Raw genomic sequence first — 16,164 nt, forward strand, 5'->3', positions numbered from 1 at the left:
TACATCCTTTCATGTGAACAAACAAAACAGACTCTCAACAGAATAGTAAAGCGATTTCTTTAAATGCCTCCTCATAGTGAAGGCGTTGCGGGGCCGTAGTGTTCCGGGACGATCTTCTCGGAACAGGGGTCTGCACAGAATCCGGTGTTGGCCTTCCTTCTGCGTTGGCTGTCCACTGTTGTGCCCCATCAGTCATTCGTGACGATTCCGAGGTTTGCGATGTTGACCCAGCCGAAGAATGCATTGCAGGTACCTGAGGGTTGTTGAGAGGCGTGCTCGCTTTGGTTGTGTCGTCCTAGTCTTCGCTGCTCGTCTCAGCATACAGCTCATCCGATTGTATGAGGTGTTTGTGGTTTCGCCGCAGAACTTGCCTATCTTCAGTTACCAGCTGGTAAGACCTTGGAGCTTGCGTGCCTCTTACCCTCGCTTTCCGGGACCCGTTCTTGTTCCTCGCAGCCGTACTACGTACCCTCGAGAAAGCATTGGCAAAGGTTTGCCTTGTGCATGCTGGCAGTGCTTCTTCACCTCGGTGCAGGGTACTTCATGGAAATCGGGAAGATTGGCTCGCAGGTGCCTCCCTTGCAACAGTTTACCAGGGGTTCGCCCGTCCTCGAGTAGAGCTGAGCGATAAGCCAGTAGTCCTTGCCAGAGGTCGTCCCTGAACTCCTGGTTTTTTTTTTTTTTTTCAAGATGCGTTTGACGATCTGTACACTTTTTTCCGCCAACCCATTTGACTGCGGGTAATGAGGACAAGAAATTACATGTGAAAAATCATAGTTTCGTGCAAACATGGCGAAGTCGTAACTCGAAAACTGAGGTCCATTATCCATGCAAACTTCTACCGGACGCCATATCTTGCAAAGATAGCGCTGAGTGTAGCTATTATGGTCCTTGGGGTAGTGTCCTGGAGTTGTTAAACCTCTGGAGAGTTCGAGAAGGCATCATAAGCGACAAGGTAGTAGTCTCCAGCAAAGAAAATCATGTCCACTCCAACCCTGTACCACAGGCATCTGGGAACTGACCACATCAGTAGAGGTTCTTTTGCTTGCGCATAAGCATATTTCTTACAGGTAGAACAGCCTGCATATAGCGCTACAATTTCACTGTTAAGGCCTGGCCAAAAAACAAGGCGGCGTGCCCTCTCTTTGCACTTTTGAACACCAAGATGTCCCGCATGAATTCTGGACAAAATCTTCTTTCGCATGCTCTGGGGTACGACTACTTTGGAGCCTTTGAAAAGTATCCCATTCACAACAGATAGTTCTTGCGCAAAAGGCTTGAGATCACCCTCAATGGGTCGGCTCCTGGACAAACGTTCCACCACTACCTGCAGGTAGCTGTCGCGCGCAGTTTCTGTCCGCAATTCGCGCTCTGTCGTTGGAGTCACCATGTAACCTAGGGACTGCACTGCGTGAATTTCCACGTCGTCCATTTTTGTGTCTTGTCTGCTGCAGTCGTCAGCCGTGGACCGTGATAACATATCAGCCAGAACCAGGTTCTTTCCCAAAATGTAGTGCGAAACAAAGTCATACTTAAATAGGCGAAGAAAAAACCTTTGCAGTCGGGGCGGCATGTCATCAATTGCTTTTTCTGCTATAGACAAGAGTGGCTTGTGGTCAGTTTCTATAAGTAGCTTTCGCCCGTAGACGAACTAATGAAATTTTTCGCATCTGAACCAAATGCCAAGGGCCTCCTTTTCAATCTGAGCTTATCTCTGCTCTGCCTGCCTGCGTCAGAACGCGTGATGCGTATGCTACGGGTCGCCTTTCATCGCCGTGACGTTGCAGCAGAGCTGCTCCTACACTATCCCGTGAAGCGTCGCACGAAATCTTGGTTTCCTCTTGAGCATCAAAGATAGCAAGCACGGGAGTTGTGGCCAAATCTTGTGTTACGCTCTTCCACTCCCTAGCGTGGTGTTCAGTCCACTGAAAATCTGAGCGACACTTGATAAGATCCCCCAGCAACACTGTTCGTTCAGACAGACGCGGCACAAATTTTCCGAAGTAGTTTAGCACTCCCAGCATGCGTTGAACATCGGGCTTGCTTGTTGGTTCCGGGATTTCAATCATGCTGTTAATGAGCTGTGGGTTTGGCAATATACCATTTGAGGTTATTATGTCACCAAGAAACTTGATTTCTGTCACACCCAACTTGCACTTTTGTCCATTAAAAGTTAAGCCAGCTTTTTCAGCGGCTTTCAGGACAGCTACTAGGCGCTCGTCGTTCTCTCGCCGCGTTGAACCCCACACCAAAATGTCATCCATGTATACTAGTACGCCTGGTAGCCCGTCTAGAACTTGAGTCATTGTTTGTTGAAACACTTCTGGTGCAGACGATATCCGAAATGGTAGACGCAAAAACCGGTATCTCCCAAAAGGCGACGAGAAAGTACATATCTTCGAGGTTTGCTCATTCAAAGCTATCTCCTGGTAGCCAGAGTTAGCATCCAGGCAGCTGAAGTACGTGGCGCCCGCTAACTTAGCTTCCAAGTTTTCGCGTATCGGGAGGAGAAAATGTTGCCGTTTAACCTGCTGATTGATATTCCTAGGATCCCAACACACTCGTAGACTGCCATCTTTTTTCTTCACAAGTACTAGGGGGCTTACCCAGTCAGTTGGCTCCTGTTCTCTCACGATGACTCCAGCCCGCACCATTCTTTCGAGTTCATTTTTGAGAGGCTCCTCCAGTGCCAAAGGAACACGACGAGCTGGCTGGACAACCGGTACTGCTCCAGGTTTCAGGACCATGTGATAGGGCTGCTTCAGGCAACCAAGTCCCTGGAACACATGTCTGAAATCTTTCAGAGGACCACATACAGAAGCCACGTTCACAGCATACACAGTATGGTGAACCAGTCCCAAGGACTCGCTGACTTCTAGTCCCAGTATGGGCTGGCGACCATTTTTTACAATGAAGAATTTCACCGGAGTTTGGGTATTTCCAACACGCACAATTTTCGCCACTGTCCCAAAGCATGTTATGACACCGCCGTTATACGCCCGCAGCACAGTGCTCGTCGGCTGTAGTTCATCTGATGGTAATTTTTGATAGACTGAAAACGGCAAAGGGCTGGCTTGCGATCCCGTGTCTATCTTGAAGGAAATTCCCTGACCATTAACTTGAGCTTTTACAGTCCACTCATTGGTTTTTCCACCTTTACTGCAGACATCTAGGGCATCAAAGTCCCTCTCTTGAAGTCTGTTGACTTCACTCACTTCTCTCGACTTCCTACAGCATATAGCAAAGTGATTGAAACCTTGGCACACAACATTTTTTTCGAAATGCTGGGCACTCCTTCGGTCTGTGCTTGCGGTTATAATGCCTGCACTGCAACTGTTCCCCGCCGACCTTGCTCTCGTTTGTGCACCTCGAAATGGCATCGACGCAGCCATCTGCTTTGTGCCACACATTATTCTGTTGTGCGACTGACTCTGTAATTTTGCACATATCTTCCGCTTTCAATAACGTCAGCCCTTCCTCACGAAGCATCTTCTCCCGTAGCTTAGCGTTGTTGGTACCAAGGACAATTTGGTCCCCTACCAGTGAGTCGTGCGATGCTCCAAAGTTGCACTGCGAGGCTTGTTTCTTTAAGCCACGTAGAAATTTTTCGAACGGTTCTCCTTCCGCTTGGGTCCTCGTTCGAAACAGGTGCCTTTCATGCACTTCGTTGGTCACCTCTGTGCAGTAGGCGTTGAACTTTTGTATTAAGGTCTTGTAGTCATCCTTGCTCTCATTCTGCTCGAACTTGAAATTGTTGTATACATCGAGCGCCTCGTCGCCCGCGATTCTCAGCAGGAGTGCAGCTTTCAAAGCCTCACTTTTTGGCTGGTCCTTCACTTCCGATGCTTGCAGGAAAAGCTCAAACTTTTGCTTGAAATGCTTCCACGATGCCGAGATGTTCCCCGCCAGACACAGGGGCTCCGGTGCCTGCAGCCGTTCCATGCTTCATACTCCACTGCTGCCGAAGCTAGAGCGTCGTAGCCACTTCTGACACCATGTATCCGTGCCGCGAAGGACATGACAACAGCAAGATAGCCAGAACAAGAAAAACACAGGTTTATTGGGAAGCGTTGCTTTTATAGCCGAGCAAGTGATAACGGGCCGGCCGCAGCGCGCATGTCCTGAACAGGCGCACGGTCATGCACTCGCCTGATACTGATGGCACCCGTGGCTGCTGCAGTATGATCGGTGTCGACATCTTTGGCGAGGCTGCAGTGCTAGTAGCAGCATCTTTTCACTGTCTGGTGTGGTCCGACAGGGTCCTGAACTCAGGCTCTTCTCCCTGGAGACGTCAATTGGCTTGGTGAGCTGCCGGCTTGTCCTCGGTTGTGAAGCGCAGAGGGCTGGTGTCACGACTTGAAGGGGGAGTCCGGAACATGGAAGGCAGCAACCCCACACCTACACCAGATGTCACGAAGTGGTGACTGCAATCCGGGGAGCAGAACAACAGCGAAAATGGCACCTAAACAAAACTCTTTATTTCGGCTGGCTTGCACCTACAATGGGCTGAACCACTCGGCGGCGGTGTAGCAACAAGTGTGCTCGGCAGTCGTCGAACGGAATGCCCGCCGCTGTCGGCCGTGCTCAATTTAAAGCTGGTAGCAATCTTTCGGGATAAAGCGTACAAAGTTACTAGAACATTCTGGAATGACGCGATAAAGTGGTGTGCTGGCAGCTTTGAAGAATGAACAAAGACTGCAAAGATTCGCGGCAGTATCACTGAGTTTCTGCTGTGTTAAGAACTATGAGGCAAAATTGGTTCTGCAACCAGAGTGCATACCTGTACTTTGCAAGTCCCGACCCGTACCTTTTTAAGCTAGCGCTAAGGGAAGCAGTACAAAAGGAGTTATCTGACCTTGAAAAGAAAGGTGTGATCAAGCGAGTGACTGGGCATCACCACTCGTAGTGGTCCCAAAAAAAGCAGGTGACAAACTAAGGTTGTGTGGCTGCTTCAAAGTCGCTGTCAAACATGTCTTAAAAATGAACCGCTATCCGCTGCCGCTACCTGAAGATTTGTTCACTTCAGTTTGTGAGGGAAAAATGTTTTTTGTCCTTGATTTATCATCGGCATACTAGCAGGTGATGCTCAGCCCTGAATCCAAAGCCATGGTTACAGTGAACACCTACCGGGGGCTATGTCGATACAACAGACTTCCCTGTGGTATAGCAAGTGCTCCATCCTTGTACCAATCTTTAATGGATAAAGTCTTGATGGGCATTTTGAATGTAGGTTTCTACATTGGATGATGTAATTGTGGCTGGCCAAGACATACATGACTGTGAAAAAAACACTTGAGCGAGTTTTACAGTGATTAGATGAGTACAACATTACAGGGTCACAGGGTCACAAGATATCAGGGTCACAAGATAAGTGCAGAAGGAATACATCCCACTGAAAGCAAAGTGAAAGCAATAATGTATGCTCCTGAGCCGACGAATATCATTGGGTTGACAGCTTATCTAGGGCTGTTAAGCTACTACGGAATGTCTTTAAACAACCTAGCATCTGTGGCAGAGCCACTGTACAAGCTACATCGAAATGGAGAGCATTAGGTTTGGACAAAGAAATGCAGAGATGCGTTTGAGGCCACGAAACAACTGCTTATCAGCAGTAGGGTGCTCACGTACTACGATGCACGCAAACCGTGGGGTTGCAATGTACGGCGTACGGCGTTGGAGCGGTTATTTTCCATGTGTTGCCAAACGGTGATGAGGGTCCAATTGCGTTTGCTTTGCGTACCTTGACACCTGCAGAGAAGAGTTATGCACTGTGCGAAAGAGAGGCTCTTGCTGTTATTTTTGGATTGCAGAAATTCCATAAGTTCTTGTACAGTAGGAAGTTTGATTTGTACACATTCCATCAGCCACTACTGGGAATTTTGGGACACAACAAAGCCACTCCATCACTAGCAGCTGCTAGGCTGCAAAGGTGGTCTTTAATTATGTCTTCTTACCAGTTCACTCTGAAGTACCGTAAGTTAACTGAAATTGAAGTGGCTGATGCTCTGTCGAGATTGCCTACTCCGTGTTCTTTCTAAGCAGAAACTGCTGAATGTTTGTCTGTTTTCAAATGCACTCCACTCACAGCACGAGATCTGTCAAAAGAGGCTGTACGAGATGGCACACTTAGCAAAGTTCTCGAGTACATCAGTACAGGGCGGCTAACAAACATCGTGGACGAATTGCAGCCATATTGCGTCCGGCATCTGGAATCGAACAAAATTGTCTCACGTGGGGGACCAGAGTAATCATACCTGAAAACCTCAGGCCCGCAGTGCTATCCTTGCTTCGTGGGGACCACCCTGGCTCGAGTCAAATGAAAGTGTTGGCAAGAAGTTTTGTGTGGTGGCCCAGCATGGACAAAGGTATTGAGGAGTATGTAAGGAAGTGTCGAGTCTGCCAACTCTTACAACCGGCAAGTCAGCCTACACCCGTGGCCATACCCGTCAAGGTGTTGGCAAAGAGTGCATGTTGACTGTGCGCAAAAAGGCAGCCACAACTGTTTTGTCTTGGTGGATGCATACTCCAAATGGATTGAAGTGTGGACTATGATGTCTACTACCACATCTCCTCAGACTATTGGTAAACTTCGAAGCCTTTTTGCAGCGCACGTTTTTCCCAAAGAGATTTTCAGTGACAATGGCCCGCAGTTTATGTCGCAGGAGTTTGAAACATTCTTGTCTCGTAACAGTATCAAACATGCTAAGACTCTCCCGTATCACGCAATCTCGAACGGAGCAGCCGAGCATTTAGTGCAGACAACAAAGAAGGCGCTTTTAAAGCAAATGTTGTCCCAATCCGAGCATGGGAAGCAACTACCCTTGCAGGAAGGATTAGACAGCTTTTTGATGTCTTACAGGAATACCCCTCATTCTGTGACTGGGCAGACCCCAGCCGAGCTTTTTTTTAAGCGACAACCACGAGTAAAATTGTCTATTCTCAACCTCAACTTTGTGCAAGACATGTGGGATAAGCAACGATGCATTAAGCAGCACAGGGACAAGGACAGGGGCTTTGAACGTGCTTCCGCTGTGGGGGAAAGAGTGTTTGTGCAGTGCGTGTGTGACAAGGACAGCTCTTGGGACAAAGGCATAGTAATGCAAGTTGTCATCCCAGTGATGTATGTGGTGCGCGTGTCGGGTCAAGTCTGCTTTGTGCACATGGAACATCTCCGCCAGCCTCGATCCCACAGCAGGAAGCTATGCCTCCGCAGCAGCCTCGAAAGTCATTGGCTATGCCAGCAATTGAGTCCGTGTGTCAAAAAACGACATCACCTGTTGGCACCCATGCACTTGCCTCACCACCTCCTTCGGCAGCCGATTCAACTCTGACACCCGATGCTTCCGGTGCACCACGAGGTCGTCACTGCCAGTCAGCGAGAAAGCTGTGCTGCTTCCATGCCATAGCCAACATACGCGTCAGCAGCCCGATTGATTTAGAACATCAGACTTCAAGAAATAACTGTATAGTGTTGTCTAAGGGATGAGATGTGATAGCGTGAGCGACTAGCGAGCCAGCATTGAGATGATGATCTCGCACTCCTGATAAGCTGCGCACGGCACGCTAACTTGGGCTATAAGAACACTATGCTCTGGAAAATAAAGCACTTTTTCTGTTGGACCATGGTCGCTGCTTGTCGTAGTTATTACAGCCATGCTTGGCCTCCCCGCACAACTGGATGAAATCCCGGGGCTGCACCACACATTGTATGCAGATGACCTTGCCCTGGGAAGGCTGGGGCAGTGACGGTCAAATTTAACAGACGCTCCAGCGAGCAATCGATGTTATAAAAAGGTATTTAGAACCAATCGGGCTCAGGTGCTCAGCCGAGAAATCGGAAGCACCCTTCCTCGCGTCTATGCGATAACCTGGGAATCACACTCAGGGTGAATGGTAATGTTATACCAATGGTGGCAAGCATTAGACTTTTGGGATTACGAAGTTAAGCCAACGACAAGAGCTCGGAAACTATACAGAGGTTAGGTGCTAGCACCAGTCAAACTTGTAGACTCCTGAAACGGATCGCAAATGAACATACGGGCATGAAAGAAGCTAACCTCCTTAGGCTAGCCCAGTCTTTCACAATCTGCAGGATAGTCTACATGGCGCCGTATTGGCAACTTCTTTAGGCGGAAAAGGACAAACTGGACATTCTCATTCGTAAAGGGATCAAAACGGCACTAGGTTTACCACCTAATACATCGACGAACAGGATTTTGGTTATGGGTTTCCAATACCCTCAAAGAGCTCATTGAGGCTGCAACGACCTCGCAATACAAGAGATTGTTGTACTGGTCGCAGCATTCTGGAAAAGCTGGGACATGAGCCTCGAGCATGCTCGATACCTGATGACAAGGTTCCCAGACAGATTAGGGACAAATTGAAGATACCTCCACTCCCCAAAAACATGCATCCCATTTCCCATGAGAGTGGGAGGAGGGATGTAGCAGCAGTGTTGCAAGCCCGTTTTAAGGGCAGACAGGACGTCTTGTATATAGATGCCACAGAATCTGCAGACGGCATGGGGCGTCCGCGGTGGATAAAGGGGGGTCCGGCAGCGTGCTGCAGCGCCCAAGACTCGACCGCAACGGAGGTGGAAGAGTTGGCCATTGCGCTGGCTCTAACTCAACGCAGGTCAGGATTATTGTGACTCAAAGTCAGCTATTCGAAACTTTGATGCAGGCCGCATTTCATCCTTGAAGTCTAGGGTCTGACGGAAAACCGTCTGGTCGGGATGGTACATGACGAAAATAGAAGGTGCCGACCACAAGAAAGGATGGGATGACGTTTCGGCTGCCCCACGGGAGCCTTGCTCACAATGAGGCATAACGTAGCTGTGTCGTTTATTTATACAAATTCTGCCTGTCAAACGCGAGACATCCTTTTAAGGATATCTCGTTCAGGCAGATTCACGGAGCTGCCACGGGTGCATCGATTTCCGTGACAGTCGCTAACTTGGCCATGGAAGAAGTCGTAGGCCGTGCTCTTGCGTCCTTCACGCCTGCGCCAAAAGTGTTCCTGAGGTACGTGGACGACTGCTTTTGCATCCTGAAAAAAGAAGCATTACATGACTTTACTATTCACCTCAACAGTTTGGAGCCTAGCATACAGTTCACCGTTGAAGACGAAATCGACGACCGCCTCCTGTTTTTAGATATACTCATTTCCAGACAGTCCTCACATCTAAATTTCATCGTTTACAGAAAACCCATGCACAATGGAGGCCGTTACCTTCATTTCAAGTCCGTTCACCCTGATTGCCAGAAACATTCTGTGGTGTCATCGCTCCTCTGACGAAAAGAAATCTGTTCCAGAGGAGAAGACCGGATTGCTGAAGATGCGCACGTACGGCGTGACTTGTCCACCTGTAGCTATCCTGTACACATCATGGACTCTGTACAGCGCCAGATGGAATGTCCCAGGCTGCAAGCTAATCCCGCTACCCAGAAACAAGCCGCAATTCCCTATGTTCCTGGCATCAGCGAACCTTTGGCGCACATATTGCGGCCCTACGAAGTTAAGACCACGCATGTGCCAGCTCGGAAACTGAGGAGTCAGCTTGTGCAAATCAAAGACAAGCTGAAGAAGGAAAAGTTTCCAGGTGTTGCGTATTCGATCCCATGTGCGGACTGCCCATCTGTGTACATCGGCTAGTCGGGTGACTTTGAACGAAGAATACGTGATCACCAGAGGGATTTCAGAAACCGGTGCGCAGATGAAAATGTGCTCGCTGAGCACTCGGTGTCCGCCACACACAACATAAACTGGGCAGAGGCACGTGTGATTGCTAAGGAAAGGGACAAGAAAGCACGGCTCTATTTGGAATCGCCGATTATTCAGACGACAGCGCATACGCTTAATCGGAATGACGGAAATTCGCTCCCAATCTACGCCAGGTGCCTGGGTTTGCTCATACGCTATGTTTAAATAAACGACGCAGATACGTTATGCCACATTGTGAACAAGGCTCCCGTGGGGGAGCCGAAACGTCGCCCGATCCTTTCTTTTGGTCGGCGCCTTCTATTCTCGTCATTTCATCCTTAGCAGCACAAGTGTCGGCCGGAGGCTCACCACTGTCACAACAGGTCGCGCTCATTTGGACACCGGCGTACCAAGGGTTGAGGGAAAACGAGAAACCGCATTTACTTGCCTGAGGATTACTAACTCCCAGGATCCCAGTGGCGTGTCATGCGCAACCCCCCTCTGCCTTGTGCAATGAGGAGCCTCTACAGTTTGATCACGCATGAAGAAATCCTAAATCATTACAAATTAGGCAGAGCGGTAAAAGCATGTAAGCAGCTCACCAAAAGTGAAGAGGTTGTGTGGCGTAAGCTACAAACCAGAATATTTCCAAACCGCCAGCTTTATAGCAAGTGGCACCCGGGTGCAAGCGTTGCCAGGGCATAGCGGACATGATCCGTGTGGTATGGACCTGTCCTAGCTTTGAAGAACCTGACAGAACAAATGAGTCCTGGAAGGCGCTGCTTCTGAGCTGGTGGACAGCTGAGGGGGAGGACATGGCTGGGTCCAAGCTAGGCCTCCGCAAAATGAAAATTGAAAATAGGTTTTTGAGGAAAGGTAATGGATACCCAAACTGCACTGCAAGGGAAGGGAGGAGTGAAAGAAGAAAGAGGTGCCGTAGCTGGAGATCATTAACAGTTAGATCTTTAAAGTACACTCACATACCCTCAGCGCCTTTTGCGTTTCGCCTCTATTGAAACGCCTCTATCCAAATGTGGCCGTGGCCGGGTTCGGACCCGGGCACTCCGGGTCAGTAGATGAGCACCTTAACCACTGAGCCACCGCGGCGGCGGGGTGCAACTTGATCCCCGCCAACCTTTTGACAGGTGCTAATAAATGTTATTGCTCTCTCTCTCTCTCTCCTTATTTAGATCTGTGGTTTGTAACTACTTTGTGTAATTTTTTGTCATTTTTTTGTTCTTGAGTGTACTTCGGGTTTTGCATTATGAGTTCTGTTTTTTTTAAATTCTTCTCTCTTTTACCGTTGTTATTTTTTCGCACTTTGTTTTGAATTGTTCAATTGTGAAATATAACGCCCACCCCTTGGTAGTGCCCAAGGACCCCGGGGGTAATAAAATAAGTGAATAATAAAGTTTAAATTTAATTTAAAGTAGATTTAATGTTGTTTTAATTCAAACTCTAAAATTAATTTATAATGGTAAAACTTTATTGAAGTATAATTCATGCACTCATTCAACAATTAATTATCTAGAAATCGTGAAAAGATTTGTCGTTTTTCTCAAGCATTTCACCTCAGAACTGCCTACCACCAATCCCGTGCCCATTAAAAACCGGCGTGTCTTGAAGCCAGCACCTCCCAATTAATTAATTAAATTAGATTAAATGATCAGTCAAGCCCATTGCCCGAGCATTTATATATTGTTTAAAAGTAAATCAATTCATCTGTTTGCTTTTTTATACTATCACCTAAAGAAAGGGCCTTTACAGGAGTGCATAAAACTACAACAAAGAAAAGTTACAAAAATTTTGCTACATTATTACAAGGGAAATGACAAATAACTTTTGCTGGTAAGGCCGAAAGTGCTAGTAAAGTACCATACAGTAAGAAAAATGCCATGACAAGGAATAATAATCTATAAAAAGTGACATGTGACAAACAAAGCCAAAATACATTTGTATTATGCTTCTCAGAAACGGAGATATACATGCTAAGACGCCTTCATATCAGAGAAGATAAGGGCCCCTAAACCAACAGTTAAAGCACTGAGAGAGGAAGATATCCAGCACTTCATTCCATTCAATTCCTGCGGTGGCTGAGTGGCTATGGCGCTCGACTGCTGACCTGAAAGACGCGGGTTCGATCCCAGCTGTGGCAGTCGAATTTCAATGGAGGCGAAATTCTAGAGGCCCGTGTACTGTGCGATGTCAGTGCACGTTAAAGAACCCCAGGTGGTCTAAATTTCCAGAACCCTTCACTGCGGCGTCTCTAATAGCCTGAGTTGCTTTGGGATGTTAAACCCCCATAGACCATAGACCAGTTCATTCCATTCTTTAATCGCCCTCGGAAAAAAGCTACATTTGAAGGTATCATTCCATGTAATTGGTGGCTGTATGTATAAATTGTGCCTGTGTCTGGAGCCTTGATCTAATGAAATTACACAAAATTAAGATGTTAGCTTTGACCCGGTTGTCAATAATGAGAAATAAAAATCTTAATTGGTCAAACTTAGTCCTTAGTTTAAAGTGTGAAGGTTTGCACACTTTCATGCATGGATAGTTCATGCGCTGATATTTATTAAATAGTATGAATCTGGAAGCCAGTTGTTGAACTCTGTCCAACTCATGTCGGTTAGTTGCAATGTGTGGGTCCCGTATTATTTTAGCATCTTATAGGCCAATGGTTTTCGCTTCAGGAGTTGGATTACACAGTGGAACGGTTATAACTTGTATCAGAAGGCAAATCATTGAAAAAGATAAGAAATAAGATAGGCCCCAAAACACTACCTTGAGGTACTCCAGACAAAATCGATCTAGACCTGAATTTAATTTTATTAATTTCGACATGCTACTCACGAGAGTGAGTGTAGGATGTAAAGCACTTAGTAAAATTTGGATTTCTAATAAATTTATTAACTTTTAGCAAGAGTTTGGGATGCGATACTTTATCAAACGCTTTTGCAAAGTCTAAAAAGATTAGGTCAATCTGTCTGCGACTATATATTGTTTGTTAAAGATCGTGAACTGTCTGAATGAGCTGTGTAATTGTAGACAACCTTTTACAAGAACCATGTTGCGCGGATGATAATAATAAATTGTAAGTTTTTGGCAATTTGCGAAAAGTTTACAGACTATATGCTCGAGCAGTTTGGAGCTGATGCTTCTAAGAGAAATGTTTCAACATAAAATTGTAAAATTTTGTTTTACAAGTGTTAAAGAATTGAATAAGGTTTACAGTAAATAAATTAGTAATTGATGGATTCAAATTTATTGATATTAGAGTAATTACTTGATATATTTTTTAGGAGAGGCCTCTCCTCTTTGATAAAAAATTCAATGGAAGGGACTGGTGTATCTCTCTTTGCGCTAGCCCCCTTCGTGAGCACAGCAAAAATTGCGAACGAGAGCACTTTGTTGGAAAAAGTCTTTGCAGAATTTTGCAAATTGTCAACCGCAACCAACGACGACTCTCACCAAATGCTTTAACTAAGCTGCAGCCTTGTATAGTCCTTTTATTTTACAGTACTATAAACCCGTCTGTGGTTGCTGCAGATTAAGAAAAATACAGAGCAATAAAACTGACAGAATGGCTACCACTGTTTAACATGAGATTCAGTGACTGTTATTAGGGTATTTATACTTTACAATATGCTAAGCTAGAAAATATGAGACTGATTTATACCTGTATAGTTCTAGAGTGCTTTTCTTAGTTTTCCCCACACACTCACTCTTCAACTAGCTGTCCTCTCCTTTCTTTGCGCGTTATGCTACCGATGACCCTATCCTGCTGCAGATGAACCATGCAGGGACGTCACTAGGGGGGTGCAGCTGTAGTGTCGGGGGGGGGGGAAGAAGAGAGGAGAGGAGGAGGAGGCATGGCAGAGTTTTGGCTCTGCTATTGTCACTTGAGCCATGATGTGTAAAATGCTGCATGCAATTTCCAAGGAGGGCATTTCTTTGCATTTCAATGTATGAATTTTAACGTGTTTAGACAATATTTGCATTTCTTGAAAATTTATTTGCCCTTTTAGGTTCGAATTGTCACTTCAGGCACTCCTCTGTGGTATAAAGCATTCACAGGATCCATTTCTTCATCGTATTGAACTCGAGGGGAGGAATCCCGTGTAGGATGGGTGATACATTAGAACGGGGGTTTTCTAATTGGGAAACCTAACGGTACCGCGAGAACCCGTACTGGCCTGTCCCCTCTTTCTGGCACACTTCTGGAACGCATGTGCGAAGCAGACGCAGTACATGGTTTGTTCAAACTCATTGCAGAATATTAGCTCTTCTTAGCTCGTTGGTCAATTTCAAGCCGTTGGTGTCGGTGCCGTCTGCAGCATAGACCTTGGCAGTGCGCTATATGCTGTGCGCCAGTAACAGCGCCGTGTCTTTGTTTTGACGGAAGCACTGGCAGTGGTGGCTCGTCCGGCGGACTTGGCAGTGTGCTCCGTGCACTCGTGCACGTGGCAACTGAAACTGTGGGCTGCACTGCAAAGCTAGCCGAGCCCAGAAAAAAAGAGACCATGCGCATCTCATGGAAGTGGCCAATGTCTTTCAAAATTTCTTTTAAAATGCCAATGCCGCACTGATTCCGGAGTGGGGAGCAGCAGACATCCAGTGAAAGCCGGATGAGGCGCGTCACATGACTCTGTAAGCAGCCCAGCCAGTCAAGTGCACGAGTGTGGAGGAAGGGTTGTCCTGTGACTGCATTTTGTAGCGACGGCTGGCAGGCGTCCGTCCGTGGGTTCTGCATCGTAGTCGTCCACCGGCGTCAGCGTCGACATAACCGGTTGCGCCGCCGGTCAACCTGGGTCACATAAGCCTACAGGTGGCTCTGCTTGGAAGTGCGGCCTGCCAGTGCAGGGGTGCATCACATGGCCACTACACGAGTGCATCAGCAACATATCCCCTTAACTAAACAGCTATTGCTGAACCCTGCGTTACACAGTCGTGGCCATCCTGCGAGTTTTTTCTGCGTTGTTGGTAAGAGGTATGAGCATGAGTAAGAAATGGGCATTGAATAAAAACCTGATTGCTGAAAGCAAGAAAACAAACATGCCAAAGTGAACACAACGTTAATAAAAGCACAGAGGTTTACAGGCAAGGGAGTTCCTTTGGCACACACGGAAGGCTGTTGGGGATGGAAAAATGTGAGCATGAACTTGGTGTGCTGGAAGCTGCAGAGTCATCATTTTAAGTTAGACTTTGCTGCTGACAACTGGTAAAAAGATAGGATTTTTGTTCTTTTTGTTTTCACAGTTCCAGCCTGTGGCTATCTGTGATTTTTGTCTGAAAAATGCACCTAATTCTTCCTTTATAGCATTACAAAAATATCAATCCGCATGTATATTGAGTGTTCCTAAACACTTGATGGCTGTTGCATTTCACACCAACCCAACTGGTGCTGAAATTCGCTTGTGCAGCCCAGGTTTCTCTTTTCGAGCAATCTCTCGTGACTGATCATTAATTTTACTGCCACCTGCCATGGTGGGCAGTTTGCTAACTATCCGGTGGGCAAGTTCAGTTTACATCACAAGGTCACGTGACCTAAATGGCAGCTGGGCCACCTGCTTTTTTGTTTACACCAGATTTTCTGCAGGACAGGAGCCTTAATGCTATCACTTTCATAATGAGAAGACGGAACCCTGCTTATGAGAGATCCCTCCAGTGTGTAGAGGGCTCAACTGTTGCAAAACAGGTTTCAGAATAAATCTCACATTATCAACTGCCATTTAGTCTCCAGCTAGGATATCCTGGCTGGAACTGATGCAAGAAAATTGCTGTTGGCAGCACATGCAGTGCTCAGAACTGGTGGAGCAACAGGTTGGGTGCAAGATGGACAGTGCAGTTGAGGCCAGCTGAGAATCCGCTGGAGTAATTCGTTCAGGCTTAGGCTGGTGGTGTGGGTTAAAAAACAAGGTGCCCAGAGGCGACTGCTGGAGGTTTGTTAGAGGTTCTTATATAAACAGATCTGAAACAAGCATGCAAGACAGCCTGATGACACTATGCATCTGTGCAGGCAGTATCCACAGCAGCTGCTCAGCTGTGGGAACGTATGGCTGATAGGACTGACACGGAAGCACGCATGACGCATGATGGCTACCTCAAGCTGTTCCAGTTGCAGCAGCCGTCGCTCGGCTCCTATGACGCCATCTTTGTGGATGAGGCACAGGACTGCAACCCTGGTACGCATTTATTCAATTTCTTTCTAATTTTCAGTTAGCTTCACTTTTATTTATTTATTTACAATACTGTGCACCTTTTCAGGCTGTAACTGGGCGGGAACAAACAAAACAAGAAAAAGTTCAGAGGAACAGGTTTAAAAAATACACGTCATGCAAAGTTAGAATGCCAATAATACTTGGACAACCACTGAATTGGCAGGAATACAAGGAAGCATAAGCCTTATTTAACACACGTTTCCAGCTTATGCATAAAATTTTCTGTTGATGTAGTGTCAAC

The 16,164-nt window shown here is 46.8% G+C and overlaps 1 protein-coding gene across 7 annotated transcripts in view; it reads left to right on the forward strand.

Annotated features, from left to right (window-relative positions):
• The window catches only part of LOC144096738 (F-box DNA helicase 1-like), a 289,125-nt gene that overhangs the window by 151,696 nt on the left and 121,265 nt on the right, over positions 1–16,164 (forward strand). For all 7 annotated transcript variants that reach the window (XR_013306837.1, XM_077629588.1, XM_077629586.1 and 4 more), the window contains one exon: positions 15,722–15,887. Coding sequence is in view for 6 of the 7 variants with exons in the window: in XM_077629588.1 (XP_077485714.1) it covers positions 15,722–15,887 (166 nt within the window). In the remaining variant the exon portion in view is untranslated. The remainder of the gene's footprint in view (positions 1–15,721; positions 15,888–16,164) is intronic.

Source organism: Amblyomma americanum, chromosome 7, assembly GCF_052857255.1.
Source record: "Amblyomma americanum isolate KBUSLIRL-KWMA chromosome 7, ASM5285725v1, whole genome shotgun sequence".
NCBI classification, from domain to species: domain Eukaryota; kingdom Metazoa; phylum Arthropoda; class Arachnida; order Ixodida; family Ixodidae; genus Amblyomma; species Amblyomma americanum.